The sequence below is a fragment of the Microchirus variegatus genome (assembly GCF_963457635.1).
Source record: "Microchirus variegatus genome assembly, chromosome: 16".
Classification (NCBI taxonomy): Eukaryota; Metazoa; Chordata; class Actinopteri; order Pleuronectiformes; family Soleidae; genus Microchirus; species Microchirus variegatus.
This window is the reverse complement of record NC_139817.1, coordinates 25,558,853-25,571,844: the sequence shown is the minus strand read 5'-3', so window position 1 is coordinate 25,571,844 and position 12,992 is coordinate 25,558,853. Positions and strand designations below refer to the sequence as shown.

The 12,992-nt window shown below is 39.8% G+C and overlaps 1 protein-coding gene across 1 annotated transcript in view; it reads right to left on the bottom strand.

The window, feature by feature from the left end:
- The window catches only part of syn3 (synapsin III), a gene marked incomplete at its 3' end in the record, with an annotated part of 110,000 nt that overhangs the window by 7,965 nt on the left and 89,043 nt on the right, over positions 1 to 12,992 (bottom strand). The window contains exons 7-10 of the mRNA XM_083902227.1: positions 7,914 to 7,976; positions 2,868 to 3,010; positions 1,334 to 1,408; positions 159 to 261 (exon numbers count right to left, since the gene is read on the bottom strand). Coding sequence (XP_083758353.1) covers positions 159 to 261; positions 1,334 to 1,408; positions 2,868 to 3,010; positions 7,914 to 7,976 — 384 coding nt within the window. The remainder of the gene's footprint in view (positions 1 to 158; positions 262 to 1,333; positions 1,409 to 2,867; positions 3,011 to 7,913; positions 7,977 to 12,992) is intronic.

Below are 12,992 nucleotides of genomic sequence, written 5' to 3'. Positions count from 1 at the left end.
GCTTGTGTTTGGTCTCCAGAAATATAATTCTTTCAAGGTTGTGATAATCACGTGTAACTACTTTGTTGACTTTAACTATGACATAACAAATACTATCAGCAAGGACAGACTCTTAGGTTGTCAGAATTGGGTTAAAGTTGTACTGAAAACACACCGACCTCGATGATGTAGTCTTTGCCGTCTTTTCCGTGGACGGCCTTCACGGCGCAGACATCAAGGCCACCAAACATCTCAGCGCAGGAGTCCACCCACAAACGATATCTGGAGCACAGTGACACAAATAACAGATAAGTCAGTGTTTGTCTGGAAGAGTTGGTGATAAAACAATAATAATATAATGGACATGTTTTTCTTTGTTAACCCCCTCAAAGTGACACATTTCATTATGTCCTGCATGATGATGGAGCAGTGGCTTAAAGCTTAATGGTTAAAGTTTGTCATAGGCCACAGAGGATTTCAGTACCTAAACTGTGCTTCTGTATTCTTGTTTTTGTGAATGGCTGCAATAGAGAGTCTGATTTAAACACTGTTACTTGTTTGATAATTGCTGCTGTACAAAGTTGCACAACAATTGTTATGTATACGCTTCAGTGAAACATTTACGTTATCTTGGTTTAATGACACTCCTTGTCTTTCAGTTTATAGTTTACTTTGTATCATCCTGATTGTAGCGTCAGCCGCTTTAGTCTTTTCCATATATTACAGTATGAGCTACATTGTCGTCATTTTGATGTATTTTTCTTCAGCTGCTCCCTCTAGAGGTCGTCACAGTGAATCACCTGAGAGATCTGCATATTTCATTTGACTTTTTATGCAGAATTCCCTTCGTGATGCAACATTCCCATTCCCAAGTGAATGGGAGGGGGACCAGCATTAGTGGTCGGGGTCAGTTAACCCAAACAATGGGGATTGGGGACTTTGCTCGGACGTACCCGAGCCCTTTACCTGTCAGGATTGGACCTGGAGGATTGCCAGTACCTTTGAGCAACTGGCAATCCTCCTGTAACAAGTAAAGTTCCATTGGCAGCATCATTTGAACCAGTCAAGAGAACATAAAGGGAAAGAGTTGGTGTGACCGAGATGAAATATCTACATGGACACATCGACTACTAACAAAAGAAATAGGTGTGTGACAGCAGGGGAAACAGTTGAGCAACACATTTAACAATGTGGTGAAATGAGGTTTACAAACCTGGAGCTATAATCCTCCACAAAGGTTTTTAGGAAACCTGTCACTATCTATGAGTTGAAGCGAAATGATAGAAGCATGACTCAGCAAACACACACACATTTCTTCAAAGTTCAACATTCATATAATCGTTTGATTGCTCACCGGTCAGTCATTGCAATCTGTTCCAACATGGCTGAGCCTGTGTTTGCCTTCCAGTTGCCAGAAATAGATGTTCTCCTGTAAATCGAAGGAAACGATCAGGAAAGACACAACATGAGAGTCAGTCACTCACAACATTTACAGAACATGTGGCTAAAGAGTAAGAAAAGCTCATGTTTGTTAACAAACATGCTCTCACAGTGAGATTCACTGGGGGAAACAACTAGTAGAGATAAGTTAATACTGCGTCTCTGTGGTTTTGGTCAAATCATGTCTTAAACACAGAGACTTGACAGATAAAGGATGTTGACTCAAACATTATATGTATCTTTACACACGGCTGCATTCACAGAAAACAGACTGTTGCTTTCAAATGTGTGTGTGGGTGTTAAAGAGGAATGAGAGCGTGACATTGTTGCTGGAAAAGAACCATTTTCATGACAATCTTAAGCTGCCACAGTCTGATAATGTTCCCTGATATCAAGTGACCTGAAACAATGTAGATGTAATATTACAAGTACATCATCAACAAAATAATTCACTGATGACACTTAAATTACAGTTACTATAGTTTTATTTATCATTTAGCTCTGTGGCTGCTTTAGGTATTACAGCAGTGGTGCAGTGTGGAGGCTAATCTGATCCCCCCAAGTTGTATAATGTTCTAAAGATAAACAGTAAAAATTACTTGGCACCACAAGCTCATACCTGAGACACCTACAGTCACCGGTCATTTAAGGACACATGTAAAGAGCCAGTACAGCACCAGTATTACAGCAGATTTATATTATACTTTGTCCCATTTGTCTTGCATTGACAATGGATAAACTTCACCTATGATTGCAATTGTAAGAATTTAATCTATGAATCGATGACACAAAGGCAGTTTGCTCTGTGTAGTTCATTCATACAGCTGTCTTGAATTAGCGACCTATCAGCCAATCAGAAAATGGTATTCACTGTTGCTGGGCAGAATAGACGCAATGCACTCTGGTTCACACAGCTCTACCAAGTCACACTGGTTGTGTCTCACGTCCGTGTGGTGTCAACACAGTATCTTTTATTCTGAAAAGTAAAGTGAATGTTTTATTGTCTTACTTCCTCTCACACCTGTGCTGAATGCTGCAGGTGTGACTAGAGGAGGACGGTAGAAATCCTATTTTTTAACACAAAATACATCATTAAAGTACTTTACACACAACTACCAAGAGTTGGACATGGATCACTGAATAATATTCCCAGATAAGCATATAGTTTTAACCTGGAAAAAGAGGTTTAGGGGTTTAGTTTCTCTTTAGGAGTGAGTCTGCAAGGCCAGTATTTATTATCCAATATATTAGTGAAAACACAAACATGCTCTGTATTCTAGTCGGGTTTGTGAGTTCAATAATGTGTCTTCATTGTTCCTGGAAACATTGGGTCAAATAGAATTCACAGCATTTGACAAAAAGAAAACAATATTTTAATATATTTTTACTTCATTCTACAAACGAACAACTCCTCAGTGTACGACGGTGGTTGTGTGAAACTGTCTTACATGTACGCCTTGTAGTTGTTGCCGATCTTCTGGATGCGGATATCGTACTTGGACAGAACGTAGGGCTCGGTGGTGACGTAGGTCCCGGCCAGAGCCACAACACTGGTGATGTCCTGGAAGTCCTGCTGGTTCTCCACCTTGATCTGAGGGAGAGACGACACTCGTTTTTCAGTGAGTGGTTCATTACAAAGTCAGCCGTCGATGCTGGTAGATGCTGCTGTAGAATCACACAGGAAGTAACACTTTTACACACATATATGGTGACTGGATGGACACGTTTCCAAAGAGACTGAACATATATGTACATAAGACAGTTTTTAGTCCATCTTAAACACACAGTTCCCAGAGATCACCTGTCAGTCAAGTAACATTTAACGAACGGCACACAGATTTATGAGGTATTTTCTATCAGGTCATGGGAACAGGTTCATATTAAGAGAAACTGTCGTTCATCAGCAGCTCAGTGTGTAAGATGGGAAAGGATTCAGCCCAGAGTTTGTAATCACTGGTCACAGATGAAGCTCCACAAAGACAAAGCTCTTTGTTCATGAGCTCAAACATGTAAGTTTAAGTAGACGTAGATGTAAAGGTCGTCATCACATTCTAAAAAAGCTGAATGAATGTGAACTCTCATCTACATGCAACAATTTGTAAGGTCTAAAGAAACAGCTTTAATGGCTTTTATATGGTTTTGGTTTGAGTGCACTTTGACACACTAACAAATAGTGAAAACCACTTGAAGAAATACAAAGTGTTAGGGTGGAGCAAAGACATTCAAAGATGCTTTTCAAATAAAGCAGAGTGAAAATGAAGAGCCAACAGTAGGAAAACAAATAAAGTCAAGCTGTGAATGGTGAGAATGATACCAAAGCCATAAATGTAATGTTTAAAAGAACAACTTTGATGGTTTGTCGTGGTCCAATAAACATGAATATACTTGTTAAAAGCCACATATGAAGCTGATCAAATGAAGTCATGAGGCCGACGAGCAAATACGTTTATATTTAAGTTGAATGGAGCTTTAAAAACATATTTAATCATCAGTATAGAAAAATAACACAGGAAATGGTGACTGACACGAGGGATGTCTCCATTACTATGATTATACCACTTGATGATCATATAGTGTCCAAAATGTTTTATATGGTGAGACACTTATTTTGAAGAAGTAAACCAGCTATTTCTGCTGCTTATTTAAGTATATATTTATATATCTGTCTTTGTTGTAAAAAATGACTGTGACAGTGATATTGGTATATACTCAAGGTAGTGATGTTGTGTTGTATATGAGAAGGTGGTGTGAAGTGTCATGAAGAGATGTGTACATGTGAACAACAGCTGTTGTAAAGATGCACTCAGGTAACTTCATATCACTGAAACACTGAGGCTGAGATCTGAACCTTGTTTATTCACAGCAGCTGTAACAAGATGAGCTGAATGAGGGGAAGTGACTCAGTTCACATCACTGGTCTAAATGTTGAACCTCAGGTGACAGAAGGTCCATCACTGAGCTGTGATTGTGTGAAGTTATCCAGAGAGTTACACAACTCCTTTGAGCGGCTGAATAAACCAGAATGACGCAAAATAAAGAAGGTAAAAAAGGTGAAACACTGGCATGAAGATGAAGAAGTGCTTCTGGTGGAAAAGTCCTTTCACACTGGTCAGTGTCCAGAATGAGTGACGTGTTAGTGGAACACAAAGTCTGACCAGAGTGAAAAGACGTCAGGAGGAAACTGGGCGGAAAGTTTGCAGCTGCTGTAAAGACACTGAGCAAGAAGCTCCAATACTGAATACATGAAGTTTAATGTTATTATTCTCACAGTGATTATCGCTCACTATAAGCACTTGCTGGCTCTTTTGTTGACCATTTTAAAGGTTTGATCAGTGGCTCAGTAACAGTAGCAGCCAGATTCTGGAATAACTTACCTTTTAAAAAGCAGCTGAAGACCATACTTTCAGTTGAATGAGGGTTTTGTATGACTGTCTGTTTCATTGTCTTTGGTATTTTTTGATCTTATTATTTTGTTAATTTTTTACTGTGAAGCACTAAACACAGCTTAAGATGGGAGGGCCACTTGTAAGAGCCTATGGCTCCACTTTTATTCATTTGCAGCACGCTCTGCATGTGGTCAGGTGATTGTCTTTGGGATCTTGGGCAAAGTTAGTCTTTGTCATTTTCTTTGGTGAGCCAGAGGTCTTGGAATTTGCATTTTCCAGGTATCAAATAATCTGCTCTCTCGATTAACGTTACTGCACAGAAACTCATGTCAGCAGCAGAGAGAGAGAGAGAGAGACAGCGTACGATGCCCACAACACCACGAGTAATAAAACAAAGGCCTAGACTTCATGCTAGGACAGCAGTGCAGGGCGCATCAAACAGTAGGTGGCGTTGTAACAAACAAGGCCACATCAACAGTGGAGGATATTTACCCAAATATCAACGTAACTTCTTTCTTCCACAGAATAAAAGCACTTTCAATGTCTGTTTAGGGGGATTTTCAAAAACTCAGCAATACAGATCATAGTATATTATTTATATTTATGAAGCCTTTCTCTCGTCTTGACGGCTACTCAATAGGGCTCATTTTTGATTTAAAATGATCCATCTATGTTAGAATTTAGCAGGGCACACATAATACTTTCTACCATGTGATACTGTATGACTGTGTCAGCTGCAGGCGCAGCAGCAACTACAAGCCTGCAGTACAGACATCCTCTCTGTAGATGGCACCACTAAGAGACACAGTTAACGTGGAACACCCACTAATGACCAAACCTAATGTTCTCTGTAAGCTGGTTCATAAATATGACTGTAATACAGAGACATCTGTGAGGCCATGTTCTCATCTTTAGGTAATACTGTAAATAAAAGAGAGGATCACTCTGTTAAAAGACTGGTGTTTCTGGAAAATAATAATTTAGGCCATTTTCCTGAACTTTTGTTTCTATGGCACAAATGTAACATAATTACATTTTAGTGAAAAGCTGTCGGAGCTTCCTCCTGTTGTCAGTGATGACCGATTCAGGAAGTGTTTATTCTTTCAAACTTCTTGTGTGTTGTGAAGACTCTAATTCTAGCAACACTATTAATACAGTAAGATTGTACGGTGTATTAGGGGAAGCAACCAAAGCCTCATGTAGGGCGGGGGTGGGTGTTCAAATGTATTTGGACACATTAGGGGTCATTATAAGTTCGTCACCAGAAGCAATTTTGGGTTTCCCAGGGAGACATATCTGCATGTATTCTTGAGAGCCAGGGATCAAACCCTCGACCTTTCAGTTGAAAGACGACCCGCTCTACCTGCTGATCCACAGCTGCCTTACATTAGCAGAGTATACTAATGTATGTAGCTGGTGTTTGGCTCAGCAAATAGGGTTTTGCTAATTAGTTGGACTGTTTAAAGTGGTATATGAGTCAGAATAGATCCTTGTGTGCATTACAAGTGTCTGTCAAAAGCAAACAAAACTTCTGTTCTGAGGCCTCAGTGACGTCTGAGGGGTGAAACCGGGTCTTTCTCCACCAGAGCCAGGTTTCCCTCGAGTCTTAGGGGAAATTCTATAGCATGTCCGGCTCCTGAACAGGAAACCAAGCCCGTCCAGACAGACGAGGGCAAAGGAGATAGGAAGTGCCGCACCCTGAGAATTCAGATGAGTGACGGGTGAAAGAAACTCAAAGAGAAACTTGTTCTGTTGACTTTGTTACAGTCTGAAAATGGTGTGTAATCATCAAACTTAAACTACATCCACACTGTTCATTGCACACGTACTGTATGTTCAGATATGATAGACATCAGTCTACAGTGATTTCCATGTTGGATCACAGTCTGGTTTTTGCCCAGACAAGAAGGAAAAGTGAAACTGCACCTTATCAGTGCTGTGTGTGTCTGTGTGTGTCTGTGTGTGTCTGTGTGTGTTTGTGTGCGTCTGCCTTTGAACCAATCAGATATGTGCTCAGTGAGAGTACATCCAACTCCTGTGATGAGAACTGATTTGGCCAACATCACTGATTGTACAGATGATGGCTCAGACAGCAGTGGTGTTTCTAAAAGAGAGCAGATCTGTCGCTCGTGCTTTAGACCTCAGAGCAGCAAACGCTGCAGCGATAACATCACGTGTTTGATTTGCATTCCTGGAATCTGGACAAATCTGAGCATCGTGTTGTAATCTGAACGCTGCAGATCTGAACTCGTGAGCTTCTCTTGAGACGCAGATCTCTTTGTTTTCAAGCGTCTTTGCATGAGATAAGAGAACCAGCTCATGTACCGTAGAGTCGAGTAAGTCAACAACTTTTTGGTTTATTCTCGTCATTGTGATGTTAAAATCAAACAAATGACACCACCCACTTGGGTGAGGTTTGACTCGATGGTTCAAAAGTATCCACATTAAACCATATCCAAAACAAAGAAGCAGCAATCCTGTTTTTTCATGCAGGTTTGGTTATTCTGACAAATCACACGATCACAAGATCCACGCAAAAGTCTGACAAGTTGAAACTGCTGTATCTTTACGACTGGAACTAAGCTGCTGCCAAACAAAACATGATATTAGTGGTTCAGGAAGAACATGTGGGAGCGTTTATTGGCAGAAAATGCTATGGTTTAAAATAGGCTGTTAATATGTCCTTAAGGTAAGAGCCTTTAATGAAGTCTGTCATCTTGTGTCCATGTTTCTAGAATAGTCAAACCAGCCAAGTGTCAGTTTGAAGCTGAAACTTATTACTCAGATGACAAGGTCACCATGAAGCACCTGAGGAAAAAGAAGGTGAGCAGACGAGTTCTTCATTTGTGTCAATCTGCAGAACCACCACTAGATGTCATTCATTCTTACACACTTTGAGACCTTTAAACCTGGGGTCAGGAAGGAAATTTGTCTGAGGGCCAATTGAATACCTCAAAACATCATATCGTGGTAAAGCAAAATGGGTAATTTAAGAGATGTGTTGGTTTTAAAAAAGTATCTTGAATTAGACACGAGTGTCTTAAAACTGCTCTTTGACTCAGTTGATCAGGTAAATAAATGCTCAGTGTTAAAATTCATTTTACTCACCTTTCCCATGCCAGCGTGAGCGTGCCCCATCTTGACCACCACAGGGTAGGAGGGAGTTGTAACCTGCAGACAAGAACACAGCATATCATTAGCTCATGTGATGTCCTGGGTGGTGCTCAGAATTGTTTTCTTGGCATCCAAATAGCATTCCAATACAGAGCGAGTTACAGTGAGCGACAAACAGAAAACCCCTCTGCAATTTCTGGACCGAAAAGGAAAAGTTTACAGATGAACATATTCTTATTAAATTCAATAAAATTCAGACGCCGATGAGCATGTCCAGAAAAAAACAGTTCATTTGAGATTTTAGTTTTCTGTGAGATTCACCACTATATCCTACACTTCCCTAAATATACTGTAAGACAGACGTGTGGTAATCACCACATTAAGACACAACCAAAAGTGGAAAACTGACGTCTATGTGTACATGAAGTGTCCGGAAGTGTATTCTCGTCCAGAAACTCACTGGTTTTTGTGTCATGCCATTAAAAACCATTAAAACCATTAAAAACCAGTGAACTTAAAGCTGTCCACTTTAGGAAGCCTGAGCTGCAGTGGGAGGAATGTTGGGGTTTTTACTACACAATCAAGCAAAGTTCTGGGACGTTCTGGGTAGAAAATCCCAGCTCAATGGAACCGGTTTGGACAAACCCAAACATGTCGTTTCTCATGGTTTGTAGAAGTGATTTCATCAAAACACTCTGCGGTTTAAACGCCCTTTCATGAATGTACAGATATATGAGTGAGTGGTTACAGCAGAGACTCTTGTGCTGATGATGAACTGAACAATATTGGTAACTCTCCAATGGTTTAGAATGAATGTTTCTGTGGGTTTCTTCAGGTGGTTCATTCCTGAGCTACAGGACCAGATTATGCACTGAAAACAAATGACTTCATCCAAACTCTGGCCCAGCACTGACATCCTAATGTAGCCTGAAACTGACATGGAGCTGGTTGAGGGTGTGACGCTGCCTCTGTTGACAGGTTCTAACAGTGCAGGCCTGGTCCACAAGCTGCCAAGATAAAGAGCACTCGGCCTCCTTTATCCTCATTTAAGTGCCAGAATTCATAGGGGAGTCGAGTGTGTTCAAGAGTCCACAATCAAGTTTATTTCATCCATCGAAACAGAAACTGCCGCGTTTACACCGTCTATGTTGAACACTTTAAAACACCTGAAAATATGGTCAAAGTAAATAACCACGGAAATACATGCTTAAACACATACTTAAGTGCTTAGTGAGCTGACTTGCTGAGCTGATAAAGTGAGGTATTGAGATATTTGTGATATTTTTTTAAGTTCAACTAATGTAATATTGTTCCTGTACATTGCCTTTTTCCAAATATAAATATAAAGGTTTCTCAATCTTAATCTTTTACTCTGATTTCTTGACCACACAACTCTCCTTAATGTAACACACAACAACATTTAATCCAATTGTGCCTCGAGGAATCGGAAGCAATTATTTTCTTGATGTGATTTACAATGTTCAGCTTTAGTCTTTCACATTATTCACTATTTAGAATTCTAATAACTTCTCTTTGATGGTACCACATGGCATTTTTATTTTTATTTATCAGAGTATAATCATAAAAACACAGAATACAAACTAGACGCACTCGGAGAGCGCAGACCTCCACCAGGGCAGATAGTGATGGAATATACGGATCACAGATTTAATCACTTGTTCCAGGTCCCATTTCTAGAAAATTTCATCCAAATCTGTCTGCGACTTTGTGAGATATGTTGCTCACAGACAAACTCCAGTGAAAACATACCTCCATAGTTCAATAATTAGGTTTTATTAGCCTTAGATTGTGGACATTTATGAGACGAGGACCTTCTTTATGGACTCTGTGATCTTGCACCACCACGTTTCTACATCATCTCGACACAATGTGCTTTTTTGCATTTGAAGCAGAAGCTTCATAAACAAATAAAGAATAGCTCCGCCCCTATAAAATAAAAATAAAAACATAAGAGGAATGAGGGAATCGTGGAGAGTGGAAGAATGAAGAGAGTTGTAAAATACTTTCTTCTTTCTGGTGTTTGAAAGGATGTGAATGGAGAATTCCTCCGTCTCACTATTAGATCACATATCACATGTTGACAGTAAACAGTATATACAGTACTATCATAAACAGAGGAAGAGTCCACAGAACTTCTCAATGTAAACAAATACAGATCATTAACCAGAACCAAGCAGCTGAAGTGGAAAGTGGCAATGAAACCCTAACCCTAACCCTTGAGATGAAACATCACCTCCTTTACTTTCAGGCCTATTTTATCAAACATATTATTACACAATTACTTTATAACCAAACAATGGTGTAATGGTTTATTAAGACTAAATAAATAATAACATCAAGAATAAGTCTGGTATGCAGCTTCCTGTTTACATCTCATGATGATTGATAAGATGACTGAGGTTTAGCAAGTGTGTGAGGAAAGTCCAGTGCTAACACTGTGGACGTCTGTCTGTCTGTCTGTCTGTTTGCTGTCTGTCTGTCTGTCAGTCTGTTAGAGAGACAGTGTTGGGTGGATCTAGAGCCTCCCACTCTGTCTGGACATGTTCCTTCCAGTCTTTCCCATCATCACGGCAATGACGACAGACACTAAACATGTCGGGGTGAACTGACCACATCCAGACAGAGACGTGGTCTCACTGTTGTTTTCACCTATTGTGACGTGGTTTTATCAGGGAAAGACATTTCCATTGGCTCACTTTATACACATGTTACTGTTGTGTCATCTCATGTGTGTCAGATACACCATGAAGCACAATCGCTTGCAATGACATTACACGTATAACCACAAAACACACACTTTATGTATGAGATGGGTTTTCAAAAGGTTTTCATAGAAAAACTCAAATGCTGGTGAAAAGCTACAAGTAGCATCAGGACAAGCACTAATACTCCAACATACAGTACTTACTGAGCTTTAACAATTATTTACACATTTTTATATTATTTATGAAGACTGTTCGACATCTTAAAACATGTCTTTTGTTGTGTGTCAGCTGTTTGGAGAACTTGTTCATTTTGTTGTACACTCAGTAAATATTAGAAGTGCAGTTGATTTTGTTTAATAAAGTGTAGCGTGATAGTTTTGTTTTTCTAAATGATGTACATTTGATTTGTCTTTTTATTTGACCATTATTTTATATTGTCTTATATTTGTAAAAGTTAAACTTTTTTGTACTTTTACTCTCTATACTCTTCTACTTCTATAATACTCTTCAGCGTTCTATAATTCTAGTTTTTGGGAAGCTCTGTGACAATTTCATTTAGAATTGGCAATTTAAACTCTATTTATATATTTCTGGTTTTATCCATAAAACAGAGCCGAGAAAGAAAACTGCTGTGAACTTTGACGGGAACTTTTCCCTCAGACATCAGGGAGGCATTTTACGTGACAAGTCTTTATTTTACTATGATTGATTTTCTTTATGAGATTGTAGAACAAAACACGATTCTGTCCGTAAAAGAAGTATCGGTGGCCTTTTTGCGGCTGTGACTTGTTAGATGTGGAGCTCATGGTTTCAAACTCCAGCTTTCCATTTCATTGCAGCTGCATACGTGCCACTGCAGACGTCTGTAAAAGGCATCTCGTGTGGTAAAGATGTTAAGAAGTCACATGCTAAGAAAGCTAATTATACGCAGATGACTTCACCAGTCTACTTTTTATATTTCGTAACACAGGCTTGCTTAACTTACAGCAGATCCCCCAGATGAGCAGGGCCTGCCTGGCACATGATGGGAATACTTCAGGGAAGCCCGTCCACAAGGCCCCCCCCCCCCCCACCCCCTCTGTCTGGGTATAAAAGTTTGTTTTACATAAGTGAGTCACGTAGGATGTTCACCTCAGGTCAGTGTCTGAGGTGAATCATGATTCACTATCTCCAAAACACCTCCATGTGACATTCCCGTCCAAAAAAACTCCATCTGTGGTCAAACTGAAAGACTCACCCACTGTGGAACATTTAAGTGCCTCCATTGGTGATATGTGTGATATGTGTGATATATCTACTTCTTTAGACAAAAATGGTTCCCAACTACAAACTAAAGACTGAGTGTGACCCCAGTGTCAGGCCACTCACATGTGTTACCTGTATATTTTATGATACCATCAAAAACCCTCACGTGGGCCACATTTACACATTCAGTAGACACATAGCAACCATTAGCATTCATCTGGAGACGCTGGTCCAGCTGCCAGGTGGATGTAAGTTGAATGTTCAGACTTGTTTTAGCTCCGTGTTGGTCTCCACCAACTCCAGAGGGAGATATCTGGCGCTTTAGCAGCTGAAAGGTTTGACATTTTCAAAAATCTACAGCCACTAATCTTGACTGTTTGCCTTTATTAAGTAGTGGGAAGGTACAGAAGTGCATTTTTAGGGCTTTACTGGTGGAGCAGAGAGACTGAATCAAAATATTACACTCACACATGTCTCCTAAAAGGATGTTACCACTCAACTACACTGCATTCACAATCACATGTTGTACAGATTGTCTATTTTCTGAATCAATATTCCGTAACTTATATCTACAGATATGACAGTGTTTTAACCACTTGTCGTGGTTTTGGTTGAAATGGGGAAATGACGAGGAAAACCATTTCCGAGATATGAAAGGGTGAGTGTATGTATACGCACAACAAGCACCTGTTAAAGGCTAGAAAAAGATAAGGGCTTTTCTCAAACTGTAGTTCCCTGACAAGTTTGTGCTGTGATCATATTTCAAAGAAACACATCGGAATATCCTCTTAACATCGAGCCCTGGTTTGCTGCTGGACAGACGTGTGGGGGGAGGTCTTGCTGTGTTACATTCCCTCACCCTCCACCTCCTGGAGGACTTGTGAACTACACCACGATTGTTAATAAACCGTTAAAGTTGAGAGGACTGTAAAACTCAATAGGACAAAGCAACTAAGAACGTCTGTATATCTAGATAAAGTAGACACTGACCTTTGTTCAACAACCCTCAAAATCTTACCATTTAAATGACATTCAGAGCAGTATCAACGGTATTTATTGCCAACTTTAAATTTATATAGGAAATTAAAAATGCAGTGTTGGA